General features: G+C 37.3%; 1 protein-coding gene across 1 annotated transcript; it reads left to right on the top strand.

The window, feature by feature from the left end:
• Positions 1–1,089: 1,089 nt before the first annotated feature.
• On the top strand, positions 1,090–14,615 carry LOC143035028 (aldo-keto reductase family 1 member B1-like). The gene is made up of 9 exons (XM_076201435.1): positions 1,090–1,248; positions 2,652–2,819; positions 4,587–4,703; positions 7,468–7,662; positions 8,938–9,038; positions 12,637–12,742; positions 13,111–13,176; positions 14,021–14,103; positions 14,335–14,615. The coding sequence occupies exons 1-9, from the start codon at positions 1,096–1,098 to the stop codon at positions 14,375–14,377; spliced, it is 1,032 nt and encodes a 343-aa protein (XP_076057550.1). The 5' UTR covers positions 1,090–1,095; the 3' UTR covers positions 14,378–14,615.
• The last annotated feature ends 2,885 nt before the right edge of the window (positions 14,616–17,500 follow it).

Raw genomic sequence — 17,500 nt, 5'->3', positions numbered from 1 at the left:
TTTTTTCTTGTTATTATTATTTTCCATTATATATTTATATGTATGTATGCATATGTATATAATTTGTTTCTTTGTAAGTCAATCTTTATGTTGAATCACATGTGTCAATTGTCACCCTTCTTATTTCTTGTTATTATCTTTTATGTTGAATATTCCCTTTTTTCACCTTGTCATTGGTCATCCTTATGGTTTATGTTGTGTGACATTTTTTCACCTGTTTCAATTGTCACCCATTTTATTTATTGTTTTTATGTTTTTGTTTTTATATTTTCGTTTCTTTGTATGATATTCCTTTCGTATTTACGTTGTGTGACCTCTCCTGTTTTCTATATTATTATATTTAAGTTATTCTTTGTTGTGACACTATGTACTTTGAAAATGTCTTAATAGACGAAAACGTTCAGTATTCCGATCTTTATTTTCCTCGTGGTTACAAGCACATATACATATATATATATATATATATATATATATACATATATTTATATATATATATATATACATATATATACATACATATATATATATATATACATATATATATATATATATATACATATATATATATATACATAGATATATATATATATATATATATATATATATATATATATATACATATATATATATTCACACAAACACGTACCAGTTCACCAATACGAACATAAGTACACGATTGCAACTACAGTGGTGATTGGTGGTGGTGATGGTGGTGATGGTGATAATGATACCATATAAAATAACAATATTAACAACAAAAACAACAATAACAATAACAACAGCAACAATAACAACATCCTCGGCATTTGTAATTGTTATTTCGAACTATGTGTTTTCTTTATCTGCACTTCATGTATATTGATTCAATGCCAAATAAGATTACCGGTACTTACAATAGTAACAACAATAACAATAGCAACGACAATAACAACAACAACAGCAATATCAACAACTTTTGTTGTTTAGGAATTTTATTCCAACATTAGAGTCGAGGCGACATTGGTGCTATCGGTTGTTAAACTAAAGATAAATTCCCGGACCATGTTACTTTATCACATAGTACATATCTCAAGGGCGGTCGCTATTGCAGGAATTATGAAAATCTGCGCTCGCGTGTTAACACGGGGAAGGTTGAACATAGCGCCACTCTCAAGCGGATGTCGAAGAGCAAGGATGTCCCAGTCTGTTCCCAACGCAACTTTGAATACTGGGTATCTAATGCCCATGGTTGGCCTTGGAACTTGGCAGGTATATAATGACAAAAACAAGCTTGTTTTACAATTTTGTTAAAAATTTTCCATGAATGGAATTTAGTTAGAAAATCAAAATCACTGGAAAGTCTCCGCTTAACATGACGTAACATAAATTACAGTGTCATCCACACCGGGTTATATTTGGTTCTATGTTACTTAATGTATGCGTTGCTGTCACACTTTTTTAGCTTTATATCACTGTTGGCGATCCACAGGGTATACACTCCGTTCTGGAGCCCTGTTTGTTAACAAATTATTTATGTGAATATCTTCCAAGACCTACTCAAACCTCACTTAAAAGCATATAGAAATGGAAAATATACAGAATAGATAGCTAACAAAGTCTACTTGCACTTTAAATCAATGACAGCTCATAATGCATATTAAATCTTCAAGCAAAAATTATAATATTAAAAAAGTAATAATAAATAACTCGTTTAGTTTGTATAACAAACTTTGAATATAGAAACTCCACTATATATTGTTATATACAGTATTGCTGTGGTTAATCCCTTCTAATACCTGGTGATGCTTGTGACATATTAAGCTCTATGGCAGATTTAAGAGAAAACAAGGGCATGCTCAATTCAAACTTCATTTAGTCTTATTTGTATGAATACAATTTTTTGATTGGCAACATACAGTTACCCATTAATACATCAGTAAGTCTAATATACTGTATGTGTGTAAGTATGTATAAGTCATACATGTTTGAATTTATACTTTACTGTCAATGATGTAGATTTTTTCTTTTATCTATCAGTGATGCAGGTTTCAAAGTTGCTTTCCACCAGTCTTTGGGTGTGCATGTATATTGTATGTAATTATAGCTCATTTGTATTTAATTTTTCTGTTAGTTCTTTTTCCATTTTTCCCATATATAATATTTTTTTATCTCAATATTTTTTGTTCATTATATTTTCTAAACCAGTCCTTTTTAGGGTTGCTGGTATTTCATATGAACTGTCGATATCTGCTGAGCAGCCACCAATGTATGGTGTATTGACTGTACAAGTTTTATGTAGTTAATACTGTATGAATTTGTGATACCCATACAGGCCTGCTGTGTTGATTTATTTTGCATAGGCCATAGTTGGATATTTGCTGCATAGTTGTATACATAATACAGTCGGTACTCTAGGTCCTTAAGTGGTACCACTGTAAACCCAAGTCAAACATTATTGTTTTTATGGTTGGAGACTTATAGTGGAATGCTGAGCTACCTTTTAACTTCTACTAATCATTATTTCTTTTCTTAAATTTGCTGTATCCTTCAGACATAAGATTTCTCATGGATTTTGTGTATAACAAAACAAGAAGGGAAACCATGTTGTTGCTATTATTTCTCATTTAATTCTGCAAAAGTATTTTGTTGCTATGATTATTTTTCTTTCCTAGTCCAAGCCTGGTGAAGTGACTGAAGCAGTGAAAGCAGCCATTTCGTGTGGTTACAGACACATTGACTGTGCATTAGTATATGGCAATGAACCTGAAGTTGGTGAAGCAATCAAGACAAAAATAAATGATGGAACTGTCAAACGGGAAGATCTCTTCATCACAAGCAAGGTAGCAAATTTAGAAGCTTACTGTAGGCCTACATGAAGTGGATATATATTTATTCCCAAATGATTTGGAGTTCATTATAAAAATTCATACCAAGATCAGTAACTGTTGAACAAGGAACATGACAAGATTACACAGTAGTGGTATAGTGTACGTATATGTATGTGTTTGTGTATATTATATATATATATATATGTATCATTAAAATTTGCACCAGCTTCTGTGTTCATGAGTTTTTTTGCTGACATTCTCAACTTTTCTTATGCTGGCACGCTGTGTTGTGCTAAGTTCTCTAATGACCTGGCCATTCCACCAATGCTATTTGGCCAGGTCATTAGAGAAATTAGAGAACTTAGCATGACACAGCGTGCCAGCATAAGAAAAGTCGAGAATGTCAGCAAAAAACTCGTGAACGCAGAAGCTGCTGCAAATTTTAATGACATTTGCCTAAAAGAGGATCTGCTGCCCAACTATAGCAATATATATGTATATATAAAATTTTGGTTCATAAGGGGAACAAATGGGTGGAAGGTGGGTGCATGCCTTGACTGGCTAACTTCGTTATAAGGAGGAAGAAACCTTTTGTGTGTGTTTGTTTACCTAACTGCAGCATACATGAAAGGAGCAACTCGTGTTGGGTCCTGTCTCCTTCTCTTCAGTTTTATCATATCTGGCCTTAAATTCCTGTACAGATCCAATTTAATTTGTAATCGTGATTTCCAATTATAATATTTAGATTTTATTCATTGTTCCAGCTGGTGTGTGTATTTATTTCATGTTTGGTTCCAACTTAATCTATATATTTTATTTCTAATTATCATATCTAGATTTCAACTCATGTATTGTTTGAGCTTGGGCTATACCACCTTCTAAGCTATTCCACATATCATCGATGGATATCCTTTCGACATGTGGTCTTTCTTAATTTATTTCCAATACCTCTTAAAGCCCTCCTATCTTTAATCAGGAGATCACTTCTATGAGTGCAATCTATCCCCTTTAGTGACCTGAACACTATAATCATGTCACCTTTTTCTCTCTGATTTTTCAAAGTTGGTAGGCCCAGCACTTATGGGTTTGGATGGTTTGGACACATGGAAAGAATGAGTGATAAAAGATTAGTAAAAGGTGTGGAAGACAGAGGTGGATGGAGTGAACTTGAAGGGATGACAGAGGATGAGATGGATGGGATGACGGGAGTGTTGAGCAAGAGGGACTGTCTATTGAGCAAGGAAGGGAGAAAGTAGGAGATAGTGATGGGTGGACAGTGATTGTGTATAGATGATACTGTTATGCAAGGAAGGGATGGGTGCTTAGGTGCGAATGATATTTTGACACAGCCCAAAGGGATTTTTCCCACTTTTCTTTTTCTGTATGAGGGGATGGAAATAGGGAGTTGCCGATTAAGTGGTGGCCAAGCGGTGAATGTACTGTGTCTAGGCACATTGCTTCTAATCCAGGGCAGTGGGCAGGATACAGGGATGACCCATCATCCATAAGGAGCTAGGATGAGAAGGGGAAAGGGTGGTGGATGAGAGTGGAATGGGTAGGAATAGGCATGTGCCTTTGGCTTGACTACCTCCCTTATAAGGGGGAAAAAGCTTGTGGTACATATAATAGGTAGCTTTCACAAACATGATATTCTTTAAAACTCACAAATACCTTGATGACCCTATGATTACATTTGAATTTCATGATAAAGTTTAATAAATGACTAATTAAAAAGTCTAAACATACTTTTGCTATAATATACTTGTTTGTTTTTGGCAGTTATGGAATACCTTTCACAGTAAAGAACTTGTTATGCCTTCACTGAAAACTTCTTTGAAAAACTTGGGTGTTGACTACGTGGACCTTTACCTAATCCATTGGCCAATGGGATATAAGGTAAGGAATTATCTTGGGTATTTACCATATGATGTGATGCATGGAAGGGAGTGGGTGGGAGATGGGGGGGTTAGGGATTGGTTATGTGTGAATGATATTTTGACTCAGCCCGAAAGGATTTCTCTCTGTCCTTTCTTTTTCTGTATGAAGGGGTGGAGAGGGGGTCACTGATTAAATAAAGTGGCCTTGCTGTGGATGTGCTATGTCTTGCTGGATTATTTATGACCCAGGGCATTGGGCAAGGTGCAGGGATGACCCATCATCCAGGAGGAGCCAAGAAAAAAGGGAGTGAGGGAGGTGTGGTAAATGGGAGTGGCATGGGTGAAGATGAAATGAGTGGGAGTGGAATTATGCCTTTATTACTTTGGCCACCTCCCTTGTAAGGGGGAACAAAACCCTTGATATATGATTGTATTTACTATACGGTAAGTATTAAACTTTTAAGTTTGTTTTTGATATTTGATAGTTGCCCCAGATGCAACCACAACACAGAAGACACAGAACACCTTATACTACAATGCCCACACCAACTGTCCCTAGACAACACAATATATCATCCCTGAGTGACTTGCGGATCTGGCCATAGGCTGTTGCCAGTTACTTGAAGGTCTTCTTCAAGAGAGACCAAGGACAACAGATTATTGATATAGATAGCAAACTGTTCATATATGGGGAACCCAATGAGATAAATACTTTTGAATTCATTCTAAAACTCCACCCAATACTGGTTATTTCTAAATGCATATTAATTTACTAATTTAGAATCCATGTTGGTGTCCAGAAATCAATAGATTTCTTCAATTTCTTGTATCAATTATTCCAGATAATGGAGATATCCCTCATATCTTATTATGAGGGTATATTATAGAACCATATAGAAATAGATTTGAAGGCCCGCTAACAAATGGGTGTGATTTGTTTATATAACTTAGTTTACATCTTTTGATGACAGGAACCAACAATGGGTACCTGCACAAAGTGAGCCTGCAAGATGGACATCAGATAGAGTTATCTCTCAGTTGTCTATTTACAAAACCTGTCGGCATTCTTATCTTAGTTTGTAGGTGTAGCCCCAAGGGGCTGGCATTTTGTCTTCAGAGAAGAGTTAGGATCTCTGTCACCTTTGACTATATACCATCCACCTTTTCATAATAGGAAAGCTGACAACCAGCAGCCATTCCCCTCCAACTACTGTAAGTCAGTGACATAGAAATAGTCCCACTCTAATACAATGTAGATATTAGCCCAAAGTTTCTTCTTGGAGAGAATTGTGAGTAGGCCTGAGGACTGTTACTGGCTGTTGATGGACTGTGGGTTGTTAGTGAAACTCAAGCCAACAGCCGAGTGGGTTAAGGTGTTGTTACTTATAGCGAAGGTTAAGGTGATGACGATTCGAACCCTGCTCGGGGTGAGTTGAATTAAGGGCATGGTTCTCGGGGTGAGTTGAATTAAGGGCATGGTTCTTTAAATTCCACACTACAAATTCCACTATAAGGGTCACCATCTTAGCCTGTTGATAGGGGGAGTTAATGACATTAAACCAAATCATCAAATCAGTATTGTGTTATGTGCATTGGTGAATATAAACCAGATCTGCAGTAATTTCTGAATTAGCAGAAAACATGGGATGCTTACACTGGTCAACAGACAAAATGGTTCTCATATGAGATTGTGCTCACACAACTAATTTCATATTGCTGAGTTTGAATACATTTGTTTTGTTCTGTCAGACTAGGTTTTATGAAAAAAAAAAAAAAAAAAAAATGGTATGTACAAATATTCAATATACTGTCACTTGTGTCATGTAACAAATATTTAACCCAAAACAGGCCAGCTTGTAACTGTGCTTACATGATTAATTTCAAATTTTTGAGTATGATTTTGATGTTTTATTCTACCATCAAATCTGCAGTCTTAAATAATCAGAAATAATAGTAAATATGATTATGATGATATGGTTTAACGTCACAAACTCCCCCCTATCGGAAGGCTAGGACATTGCCCCTCACAGAGGGCTTTGTAGCATGGAATTTGATAAACCATGCCCTTGGTTCAACTTTGCCGGTGGCAGGATTCAAACCGCCATCCCATTGACCTTCGCTGCAAGTAACAATGCCCTAACCTGCTCAGCCAGTGAGCTTCCAAATAGTAAATATGATGACATTTATTTTCTCACATAAGATAAAGATATTAAAAACATCACTTCCACTTGCTCAGGTGGTTGACACAAGATTACAAACTATATGAGGTACCCATTCCTTGTCTTGGTCACTCAAAGGACATTTAAAGTAACTTAAACTTTTGTAGTTCATTTGAACAGCTTTTGTGATTGGTTTCTTGAGGTTACCAGGAGTGAAGGCACCACATACATTACAAAAAAGACCAAGATTGTTCATGCACGTGCAATGTTACATGCTTTGTTAAGTTCATATTTATCAATAATTAGGTAGTTGTATATATACAATATCATGAACCAGTAATCTGAAAAAACACAAATTATAAATAAAAACATAAGTGAAACCAATAAACATAGAAATTAGTGTATGAATAACATGATGCACCAAATATATAGATATGATGGTTTAGGAAAACAGAGCCTGATACAGCTATACAAATGTCATTTTTGAGTTCAACACATACCATTACCCTAGAATAAGAATATTTTGATCCAGAAGTATTTTTTTTTAGTGTATCATAGCCAGTTATTTGTATCTGTAAGGTCTCCAAGGTTTATTTAAAGTTTGGTTTTATTAATTATGGACAGGAGAATACTGTGATATTCCCAAAAGACGAGGATGGCAACTGGTTGTTTTCTGATGTTGACTTCATAGAGACTTGGAAAGCAATTGAGGAATGTAAAGCCCAAGGACTTTGCAGAAGCATTGGTGTTTCCAACTTCAACAAGGATCAGATAGAGAGGATCATTAAGGAAGGCAGTGTTGTCCCAGCAGTTGTTCAGGTATTTAACTAATTGTAGTGTTTTTGTTTTTGTTTTGCCCCCAATATCCAAAAATCCGCACTTCTTCTAGCCTTCCACCTTTTACACCCACATTCAACCTGCCATCTTTGTCACTTCTTGTCCATCTCATCACTCCACCCTGATCCACATTTGCTCTCAACTCTCCCTTCTTGCATGCCCTTTCATACTCAGTCACCAACTGCTTCAGTCCTTCCTTAGAATCAGCCATAAGTGAGGTGTCATCTGCAAAGAATAATTGGTTGACATCCTATGCCCCTCCACCCTCACCCACCAACTCCACACCTTTACGTAGCACTTTTGCATTTACCTCACTTGCCACCCCATCCATATACTGTATGTGTTGAACAGCCATTGTGACATCACACAACTCTTACACCATTCACTTTCTCCAATCCCAGTCCTATATAAAAACTTTTAGCTGCTTCCAATAGAATTCACCCAATTTTATACATCTGCACTAAACATTGAATGCTGCAATGCTGCAGTCAAGCTTGTCACACACCATAAAAGCACAAAAAAATCCTTTTGTCAAATACTTCTCATTTATCTTTCATACTGCAAACTCCCTTTTCCTCTCCTAAATCTACACTGCTCCTCCTCATTTACTACCTTGTTCCCCTCCAAATCCTTTCAGTGAACATAATCCCATACACCTTACTGATCCTGCAAAAAGTACTGCATTCATACTTGTCTCCCTTCTCCTTGTATGAAAGAAATATACAATCCACTGGTACACTTCCTTCTCATTGGTACAGAATAAATTATCTCGCCAGCCATTGCACTTTTGTCAAATATTCCACATGACAACCTTCCAAACCAGTTCCTTCTCTTATCAATCATTTCTTTTAAAGCTATTTTCATCTCCTCTTTTGATACATGCCTTATCATTTTCCCCCGTCCTATCACAACTAATCTCTTGACATCTCCCAATACCATAAATAAAGCCTCCCTATCCTCTTCAGTATTCAGCCATTCATTGAAATACTCTGTCTACCTTCATTTTGCAGCCTTCACTTCTATTAACAACTGTCTATATGCTCCCCTCACCTTCACCTCTTTACCCAACTCACCTCTCCACTCCCTTTCCACTTCCTTCCGAAACATCTTTTTATTATTTTCAAAATTCTCATTCACTTATCATACCTCACACCTGTTGTTTGTATCCATTAGAATAATGATTTGAGAATAGTTCAGTGAAATTTATAAGGTTACTCAGATTTTTTAATTCATGAATTTTATGTACTGCAATAACAGGTTGAGTGTCATCCCTACCTAAATCAGAGAAGATTGATTGATTACTGTAAAAGTAAGGGAATTACAGTAACAGCATACAGTTCTCTAGGAACACCTGCGAGGTATGAACTTCAGTAGTAGTAGTAAATGTTTAGTTCATTGATAAATGGTAGAATATAAATTGGGATTCAGAGAATGGATTCTACATATTTGATGATCCAGTTGTGCCACATCAGTTAATCAATCCATCAATCAATTCGTTGCCACATGGTATACATTGGTAATAATTTTGGTGAAGTTGCATTTTGAGTTGCAGGTTTCACCAAAAATGAGTTGCACCAAAAACCTGCACACAGAAAAAAAAAAAAAAATCCCACCACCTGATAAGAACCACACTGACATGCCTCTGCTCAGGACACCATCAAGCATTGAAAGAGTACCAATATGAAACAGGATTAGCCACAGATTAAACTGCCCCAGTTGTAACCACCACATAGGGTACAGAACAGTGCTAACTGCAATGTTCCTCACTAACAATTGCTGCACAACAACACAGTATATCTTTCCTTAGTGATTTACAGACCTGTCCAAAGGCTGTTGCCAGTTACATAGAGGCCACAGGTCTTCTGCAAGAGAGACCAGGGCCAATAGGTTGATTAATTGATTGACCTACACTAACAATCCCTAGAAAGCAACATACCATCTCTTTCCTGAAAGACTTATGGGTCCACTCGGTGGCCACAGGTCAAAGCTCCCAAACTTGGCAGTCTAAGACCCGGCAACACCTAAAACTTGGCTGTAATTACGTCCCTTCTAAAACCCAGCAGAATACCCAAAACATGGCATTGTATTTCCCGGTACGGCCGCCATCAGTTTAGGTTTGGTGGTTTGTTGTGATAGAACTGTGCTGTGAGGTCCACTGTTATTTTGTGTATCTACAGTACCTCTGTAGCCCTATTATTGCTACTATGGCTCCCAAACATCAAGAAACACCAATTTTCTAAAAGTCTGAAAATTCCATTACCCGACCTGGTGCTGGTCCCGAGGGTGCTGAGTTTGGAAGCTTTGACCTGTACCTGGAAGCTGTGGGTCACCTGCAAGAGACCTAGGACAATAGATTTGACCAAAAGGGCTTTTCCCTCATATAAGGGAGGTGACCAAGTCAAAGCACACACCCACTTATCCCTCACCCATCCAAAAAACCCATCTTTTTTCATTTTCCATCTTAGCTCCTCATGAATGAAGGGTCATCCCTGTTCCTTGCCACTCTACTTGGGTCAGAGGCAATGCAGCAAGACACAGCACTTCCATAGCAGGGCCTGACAGCTGGAGCTGGCTTGTCTTTGCCACTTCATTACATGGTGGTCCTACACTCCACTCACTTGAGAAGTACACACAAAAACACATACTCAGTGAAAAATATTTGCATTAAAAATAGTGAGCATTGTATGCTTGGTAATGAGTATGGCAGTATGTAATAACAATTGTTACCATGTGTTTTTATCAACAACAATACACACACACATACACAGATTGCATTGACAGAAGATATCTCCTGATGAGAGGGCTTTAAGAGGTCATAGAAGTAAATTAAGGTCACATATAGAAAGGATGTGATGAAATACAGTTTTCCATATAAATGTACAAAATGCAGAATAGCTTATATAAGATGATATAGCCCAAGTTCAAACAATATATGAATTCAAATCTAAATATGATAATTGGAAATGAAAGATATAGATTAAGTTGGAACCCTACATGAATTTGAGTCTAGGTATGTTAGAAAATTAGAGAATAGGAGACAGGACCCAGGAAGTGTTGCTCCTTTCCTGTAAATTAGGTAAATACAATTAGTTAAATAAATTAGGTAAATACAAGTAGTTAAATAAATTAGGTAAATATATACATGCATCATATGAGGAAAGACTAAAAGTACTGGGTCTCCCAACTTTGAAAGATTGAAGAGAAAGAGGCGATATGATTACAGTATTCAGGTCACTAAAGGAGATAGATTGCATTGACAGAGGAGATCTCCTGATTAAAGACGGGATGGATTTAAAAGGTCATGTGAGTAAATTAAGAAAGACATATTGAAAGGATGTGAAGAAATACATTTTTTTCTGTATAGATGCATAAATATGTGGAATAGCTTAGAAGGTGATATAGCCAAGGTCAAATAATACACGAGTTAAAATCTGAATATGATAACTGGAAATCAAGGATGTAGATTAAGTTGGAACTGTGCATGAATTTGAGTCTAGTTATGTTAGAAGATTAGAGAATAGGAGATAGGACCCTATGAGCGTTGCTCCTTTCCTGTATACTATAATAAGGTGAATGCAGTTGGGTAAATACACATACTGATAGGAAACAAAAGATGATAAAGATTAATCCTAGTTTGTTTGCCCCATCTGGGGTATTGGCTGCATGTGATTGTGAGGTTAAAGTCTTATCAGTAGCATACAGCTGATACTTTATGGTCTATATAGATTACCTCCATGGACCAGAGTCACATCATTTTTGTCTGATAGAGGAAATCTCTATTCATAGAGAAATTATGCTACTTTAGTATACTGCGACTGTCCCCCCTGTTATGCTGGCCCCCCAATCTTGATACTTATTGTAACTCCATCAATCTTTCTATTAATTTAATCCCCAAGAACCACCTCACACTTGTCTATCATTACCCCAACACTGTACATAAACAAATTGTCAATGTCCACCAAAGATTAAGGGGAGCCAAAGCTCCCTGAGTTTATAGCTTACACCGTTGGGATTGTGATCTAGTGTACCTTGGTCAAACCGGCAGGGACCTGAACACCAGATTATCCAAACACAAAAGATCCATTAGATATGCCCAAGAAAATTCGGCTGTGTTCCAACATGTCAGCAACAAAAATCATTGTTTTGACTGGGATAAGGCTAAATTATTGTTAAAGTCTAATTGTGGTTTCAGGAGGAAAATTGTTGAATCCAGATTGAGGAATGTCTAAACCTAGACATCTCCAAAGGACAGTGGTCTCTGAACATAATCTCGCATCCTGATCCCGCTCCCTCCCCCTTCTGACCCCACACTCCTCCACCTTCTGACCACACACACCTACCCCTTCTGACCTCATGCCCTTCCCCCTTCTGACCCCACACTCCTCCACCTTCTGACCTCACCGACAGTGAAGTAATGTTGCCCATCATGCTACCCATGTTCCTGCACCTCTTTCATTTTAATATTGTTTAAGTCTCAAATAACTCTTGTATCTTGTACTTTCCTGAAGAGGGCTATAGCTAGTAGCCGAAATATAGAAGTTTAATTTTCTTCTTAGTTTCCTTTTTAATTCTGACTGGGTTCTTTGTGCATTTCACAAATGTGCTACTACATTTTGTCCAAGTGATATATATATATATATATATATATATATATATATATATATATATATATATATATATATATATATATATATATATATATGTATATATATGTATGTAGAGACATTGGGACAAATTATGGGAAAGGTGGAGGGGGAAACACGGGTCTTTATCTGATTATCGAGTTTATTCCTGACCGGTTTCGCCATCTTAAGCGAAACCGGTCAGGAATAAACTCGATAATCAGATAAAGACCCGTGTTTCCCCCTCCACCTTTCCCATATATATGTATATACATACAGTATATGTGATAATTAGATGTAGGTATATAAATGACAAAGTATGCCTTTTATTCAGAGTATGGGCCAAGCCTGAAGACCCTCGGTTAATGGAAGATCCTAAGATTGTTGCCATAGCTGAAAAGCATGCCAAAACTCCTGCACAAGTCCTCCTTCGTTACCAGGTACTTAATGCAGCCTAGTTGTTAAGATTACAGATAATTCACAACTTCATTGTTTTATTAATTTATTTGGGGACGATTTGATGAAGCGGCCTTGCTGTGGGTGTGCTGTGTCTTGCGACACTGCTTCTGACCCAGGGCAGTGGACAAGATGTAGGGATGACCCGTCATCCAGGAGGTGCCAAGATAAGAGGGAGGGTTGAGGGTGGAGGGGAATGGAGTGTATTAGGGATGAAATGGGTGGGAATGGTTTTTATGCCTGTTTTTTGGCTACCTCCCTTGTAAGGGGGGAACAGCCTTTGGTATATGTATATATGTATTTCTTAATGTATTAATTTGTTTATTTACTTGTTTACTTTTGTACTTTTCAGCTGGAAAGAGGTGTCATTGTCATCCCAAAATCTGTGACAAAGTCTCGTATTGAGTCCAATTTTCAGGTTAGTTATGTGCTTGTGATGCCTGTTAATAGGCAATTTTATATGCGATATTAGCAAGTAATAATATGCAAATTTTGATTCTATACCAGGTATGGCTAGTCAGCACCTCAAAAAATCTACCCACAGTGTAGTACTCTTTTAGAGAATGTCACCAGTGTTTTGGACAAGATAAAGTATGTTGTCATTGAGTGATATTGGTAGCTCAAGATGTTTGTGGGAGGGGGTAGGAGAGAAACCATTTGTGTATCACAAACTGGGGCAGATGCAGAGGGAGAATAAAACAAACAGGAGAGAAGAGTCATATTTAAGAGATGTGAGAATGATATAAGACAAGGGAGCTCAGTGCAAACATGAAAGTGATTAGAAATGGGATTAGGATATTGGAGAATTTAATAATAATAATTGTTGCCTTGAGTTTCACTAACTGGAAACCCACAGCCCTACAGTGGCTGGCAATGGTCCTTGGGGCCCTCCACAAATCTCTCTGGAAAGAAACTGAACTGTTGTTTGTGTTGTATTATTGTGGGATTGTTTTTGTATCACCGGCTGAAAGAAGTACCTGGAGGGGAGTTGTTGTTGGTCGTCAGCTTATGTACATTCTTAGATTAATGAAGTCAGTGAGGATGGTCAAGGACTTTTGCATAGAACGATGTACAGTTTCATGTAATGTTTTTATTTTCGTGAGGATTTTGATTTCTCTGTGTATATGTTCTGTTGGGTTGGTGCTGGTACACCCTGGTATGATTTCTATAGTGTAGATTAGGTACTGTAAATATTTATACATATACATGGCTTACAAGACTGGTATTCAATGTGTCTTTTGAATTATCCAAATCTTTTCCAGGTTTGTGATTTTGAATTGACAAAGGAAGACATAAGTAACATTGATAGCTTGGACTCTAATTGTAGATTTTTACATCTTACCTGGTAAGATATTCTGCTTATTATTTGTAGTAATAATCCATTTCTATGACTCTTAAGAAGAGACTTTTCAATGATAACATATGCAAGTTTGGATGCAAAAAAAAAAAAAAAAAAGAATAAATAAAATAAAATGAGAAATATAATATTATAAATAATAGGTACTTTTCCTTTCTATAAGAAGTAGAATGTGTTGCATAATGAAGAGGCTATAACAAGACTCCCTTTGCATTTCAGGGTTGAAAATCATCCTCACTATCCTTTCCATGCTGAATTTTGAAGAAAAAAGTGTCCTCAGACAACCAGGCATCCATGTCATGGTTAAAGTAGAACTTACCTTCATCCTGTGAAGGTTTTGTTTCACAGTACACCATCAAAGGTTCCATCAATGGATAATACTTTGTAATTTTAGTAAATTAAAAGTAGAAATACTTTGTAATGTTCTTCAGAAGTCATGGTGCAGATGTGTACTCTTTAATTACACCATTAAACAAATGTGAACACAAATTTTGGTTTTTCATTGGATTTGATGGTATTACCGTATTTTTTTTGTTATAGTGTATGGTTTGTATGATCGCAAGACTATCAGACTAATCTAACCTCATACTTTAGTCTGTAAGTCGCAAATTTGTTGACAAAAACAAACTAGACACTGCAAGATACAAAGGCGGGACATCACGAGCATAGCTCCCCTTCCCGCAAAATACAACTAGGTAAATACACAATAGTGATCGAATTTGTCACAATCAGTTGAATGATCTTGGATGCAAATAATTTGTTGTAAGGAACACACAGAGAGCATGATCTCTAGTCCGCTTATTCTGTTGCTCTTAGTCTCATCTTACGACATGCATGGAAAATACAATGGCCCACGTTTCAAGTTTTGTTGCATAATGAAGACCTACAAACTATGAAACAATGTATGGCAAAGTTTAAAAGTGAGCTCTGAATAAAGTATATACTGGCAGACCAGTACAGTCACATGGTCATAAAAAGGCAGAACACATTAACTCCATTTTTTTTTTTTTTCTTTTCTTTTTCTTTCTTTCTTTCTTCAATTTTGGTATCTATGGAAGCAGCAGAAAGAAGTAACTTATTCCTAAGGTGGGTTAATCCTGTCTTACCATTATATTGGGATCTCAATTAGCAGACTGCATTAACTCCAGGGCCTTCACATGGTGGGGGGGGGAGAGCATATGCTCAGGGGTGGCACTTTGGGGGTGGGGGTGGCTGCAATTCTAGCCAGGACTTGCCCCCCCGTCCACACACACACACAAGGCTGACAAAAATAATGATAATATAAAGGAGGTCAAAGAAGACCTGAATATTTTACCATTATCGATGATTTTTGCCTTAGAATCAACCTTCCCTGCAATAGGGACATTAAATACAAATTTTGAAATCTGTTAAATCATTTCACAAGTTAATAGCTAAAATGTCTACATAAAAAGTAATTAAGTTTGACTCAAAATATCTACATTTTCTTTTTCATTTGTTTACCCATGTTCAGTTGATTTGCTGTTTTGGCAGAGGTGGTAAGCAGTGATGAGGGCATCACTGAGAACTTTCCTCTGGGGTGGCAATAAGGCATGTAAAGGCCCTATTAACTCCACGTTTTCTACATTATTAGAAGGCAATAAAATTGACTATTTGCATAAAGTTTTGTGGGACTCTAATGCCATAAAGCAACAGTTCTAATGTCAATCCTCAGGTTTGCAAAACCTACAAAATTCAGATATCTATCTGTATACCAAGAGCTTTCCGCCTTATGAAGGAGGTAGCCAAGTCAAAGGCGTGTACCTTCTCCCATCCCTTCCACTCCCATCCACCACCCTCTCCCCCTCTCATCTTAGCTCCTCATGGATGATGGGTCATCACTGTATCCTACCCCTGCCCTGGGTCAAAAGCAATAAGACACAGTACATCCACAACAAGGCCGCTTCACTTAATGGGCGACCTGCCCTCTCCATTCTCTAATACAGAAGAAAGAGGTGGGGAGGAATACCTTCAGGCTGTGTCAAAATATCATTCACACATAAGCATCCCCTACTGATAGGGATGGGGGATCCCCCATCCCTATCATAAAAAAAGGCAATGAGCATTCAAACCTTTACCATTGATTTTCTCAAAACAAGGATTTTGGATTTAATGTTTTTTGACTTTATGGCAGAGCAAATGTCTTGACAGTATCACCAGCAATAAAGTAATACCTTAATGTATTACTTGTATACTATACTGTACTATTTGAACTGTGAGTGTGTTATTAGTAAGGCATACAATAAAGTAAATACGATATGTGACTGTAGTATGCAATGGTTGTTAGCCTTTAAATCTCCCATATTGTATGTTGAGTCTGATTTAATTTTTTTCGTAACTTGTCTACAGTGTGAACGTTTTTGTGGTGTTTTTTGGATGCTTAAATGTTGTCTCATACACCAAAATATAAACTGATTATTGAATATCATGGAGAGCATCACAACGAATTTTGAAGGACATCTTTCTGCAAGAAGATAAAAAAAAGATCTACAAGATTTATGTGCTGACTTTAATTTTGAGTCCCCCTCCCCCCCCAAAAAAAAAGGGTGGAAAGCTAGTAGGGGTAACAGGCCCTCACGCTGTCCCCCTCTGACATATGAGAGCTTGTAGACCTATCAATGACTTGCTTCTGGTGAGATATTCCTCTGGTGTCACCTTAGAATTCATCATATTCGGTGAATTGATTGACATATTTATATGTATACATATGTATATGCATACGTGTGATTCACCATGGTCTTGGATCACGTGTTGGACTCCCGATTTACAGCTATTTCCCTACCGGAAGAGAGCTCATGTATGACCAATCTACGGGTAATGCTATGACCTTACGCGCACATGCACCCCAACTCCCCGCCCACGAGAGTTGGAGTAACGACCCGCAGCGCAGCGATACTGAAAATTTCAGCCCTGGGTGGAATTCGAACCCGGACCGCCGTAGTGGTTGCAAGGAACTCTACCACTGCGCCGCTGGGGTATATATGTGTGTGTGTGTACTGTATATATTCCTATGTATATGCACATGTTTATATGTATTAATGTGCATATGTATATGTATGCATGTGTATATATGTGATTCACCATGGTCTTGGATCACGTGTTGGACTCATGATCGACAGTTATCAACCTCCCGGATGAGAGCTCAGAGCTCGTATGACCGATCTTTGGCTAATACTGAAGACCAATTTAATCAAGATAAGATTAAATTGGTCTTCAACTATCCTAATAGCATTTTTCATAAGGTAGTAAATGTATATCAAAAACCCATATCAGATAATAACCCAGGAGTATATAAACTACCGTGTAAAGACTGTTGTTGTTGTTGTTGTCGTTCCCTAGACTGTCTGTCCGAGCAGTCCCGTCTCCC

This window comes from Oratosquilla oratoria, chromosome 18, assembly GCF_046742065.1.
Source record: "Oratosquilla oratoria isolate Oo_2021 chromosome 18, ASM4674206v1, whole genome shotgun sequence".
Taxonomy (NCBI): Eukaryota; Metazoa; Arthropoda; class Malacostraca; order Stomatopoda; family Squillidae; genus Oratosquilla; species Oratosquilla oratoria.
This window is presented reverse-complemented; position numbering and strand designations above follow the sequence as displayed.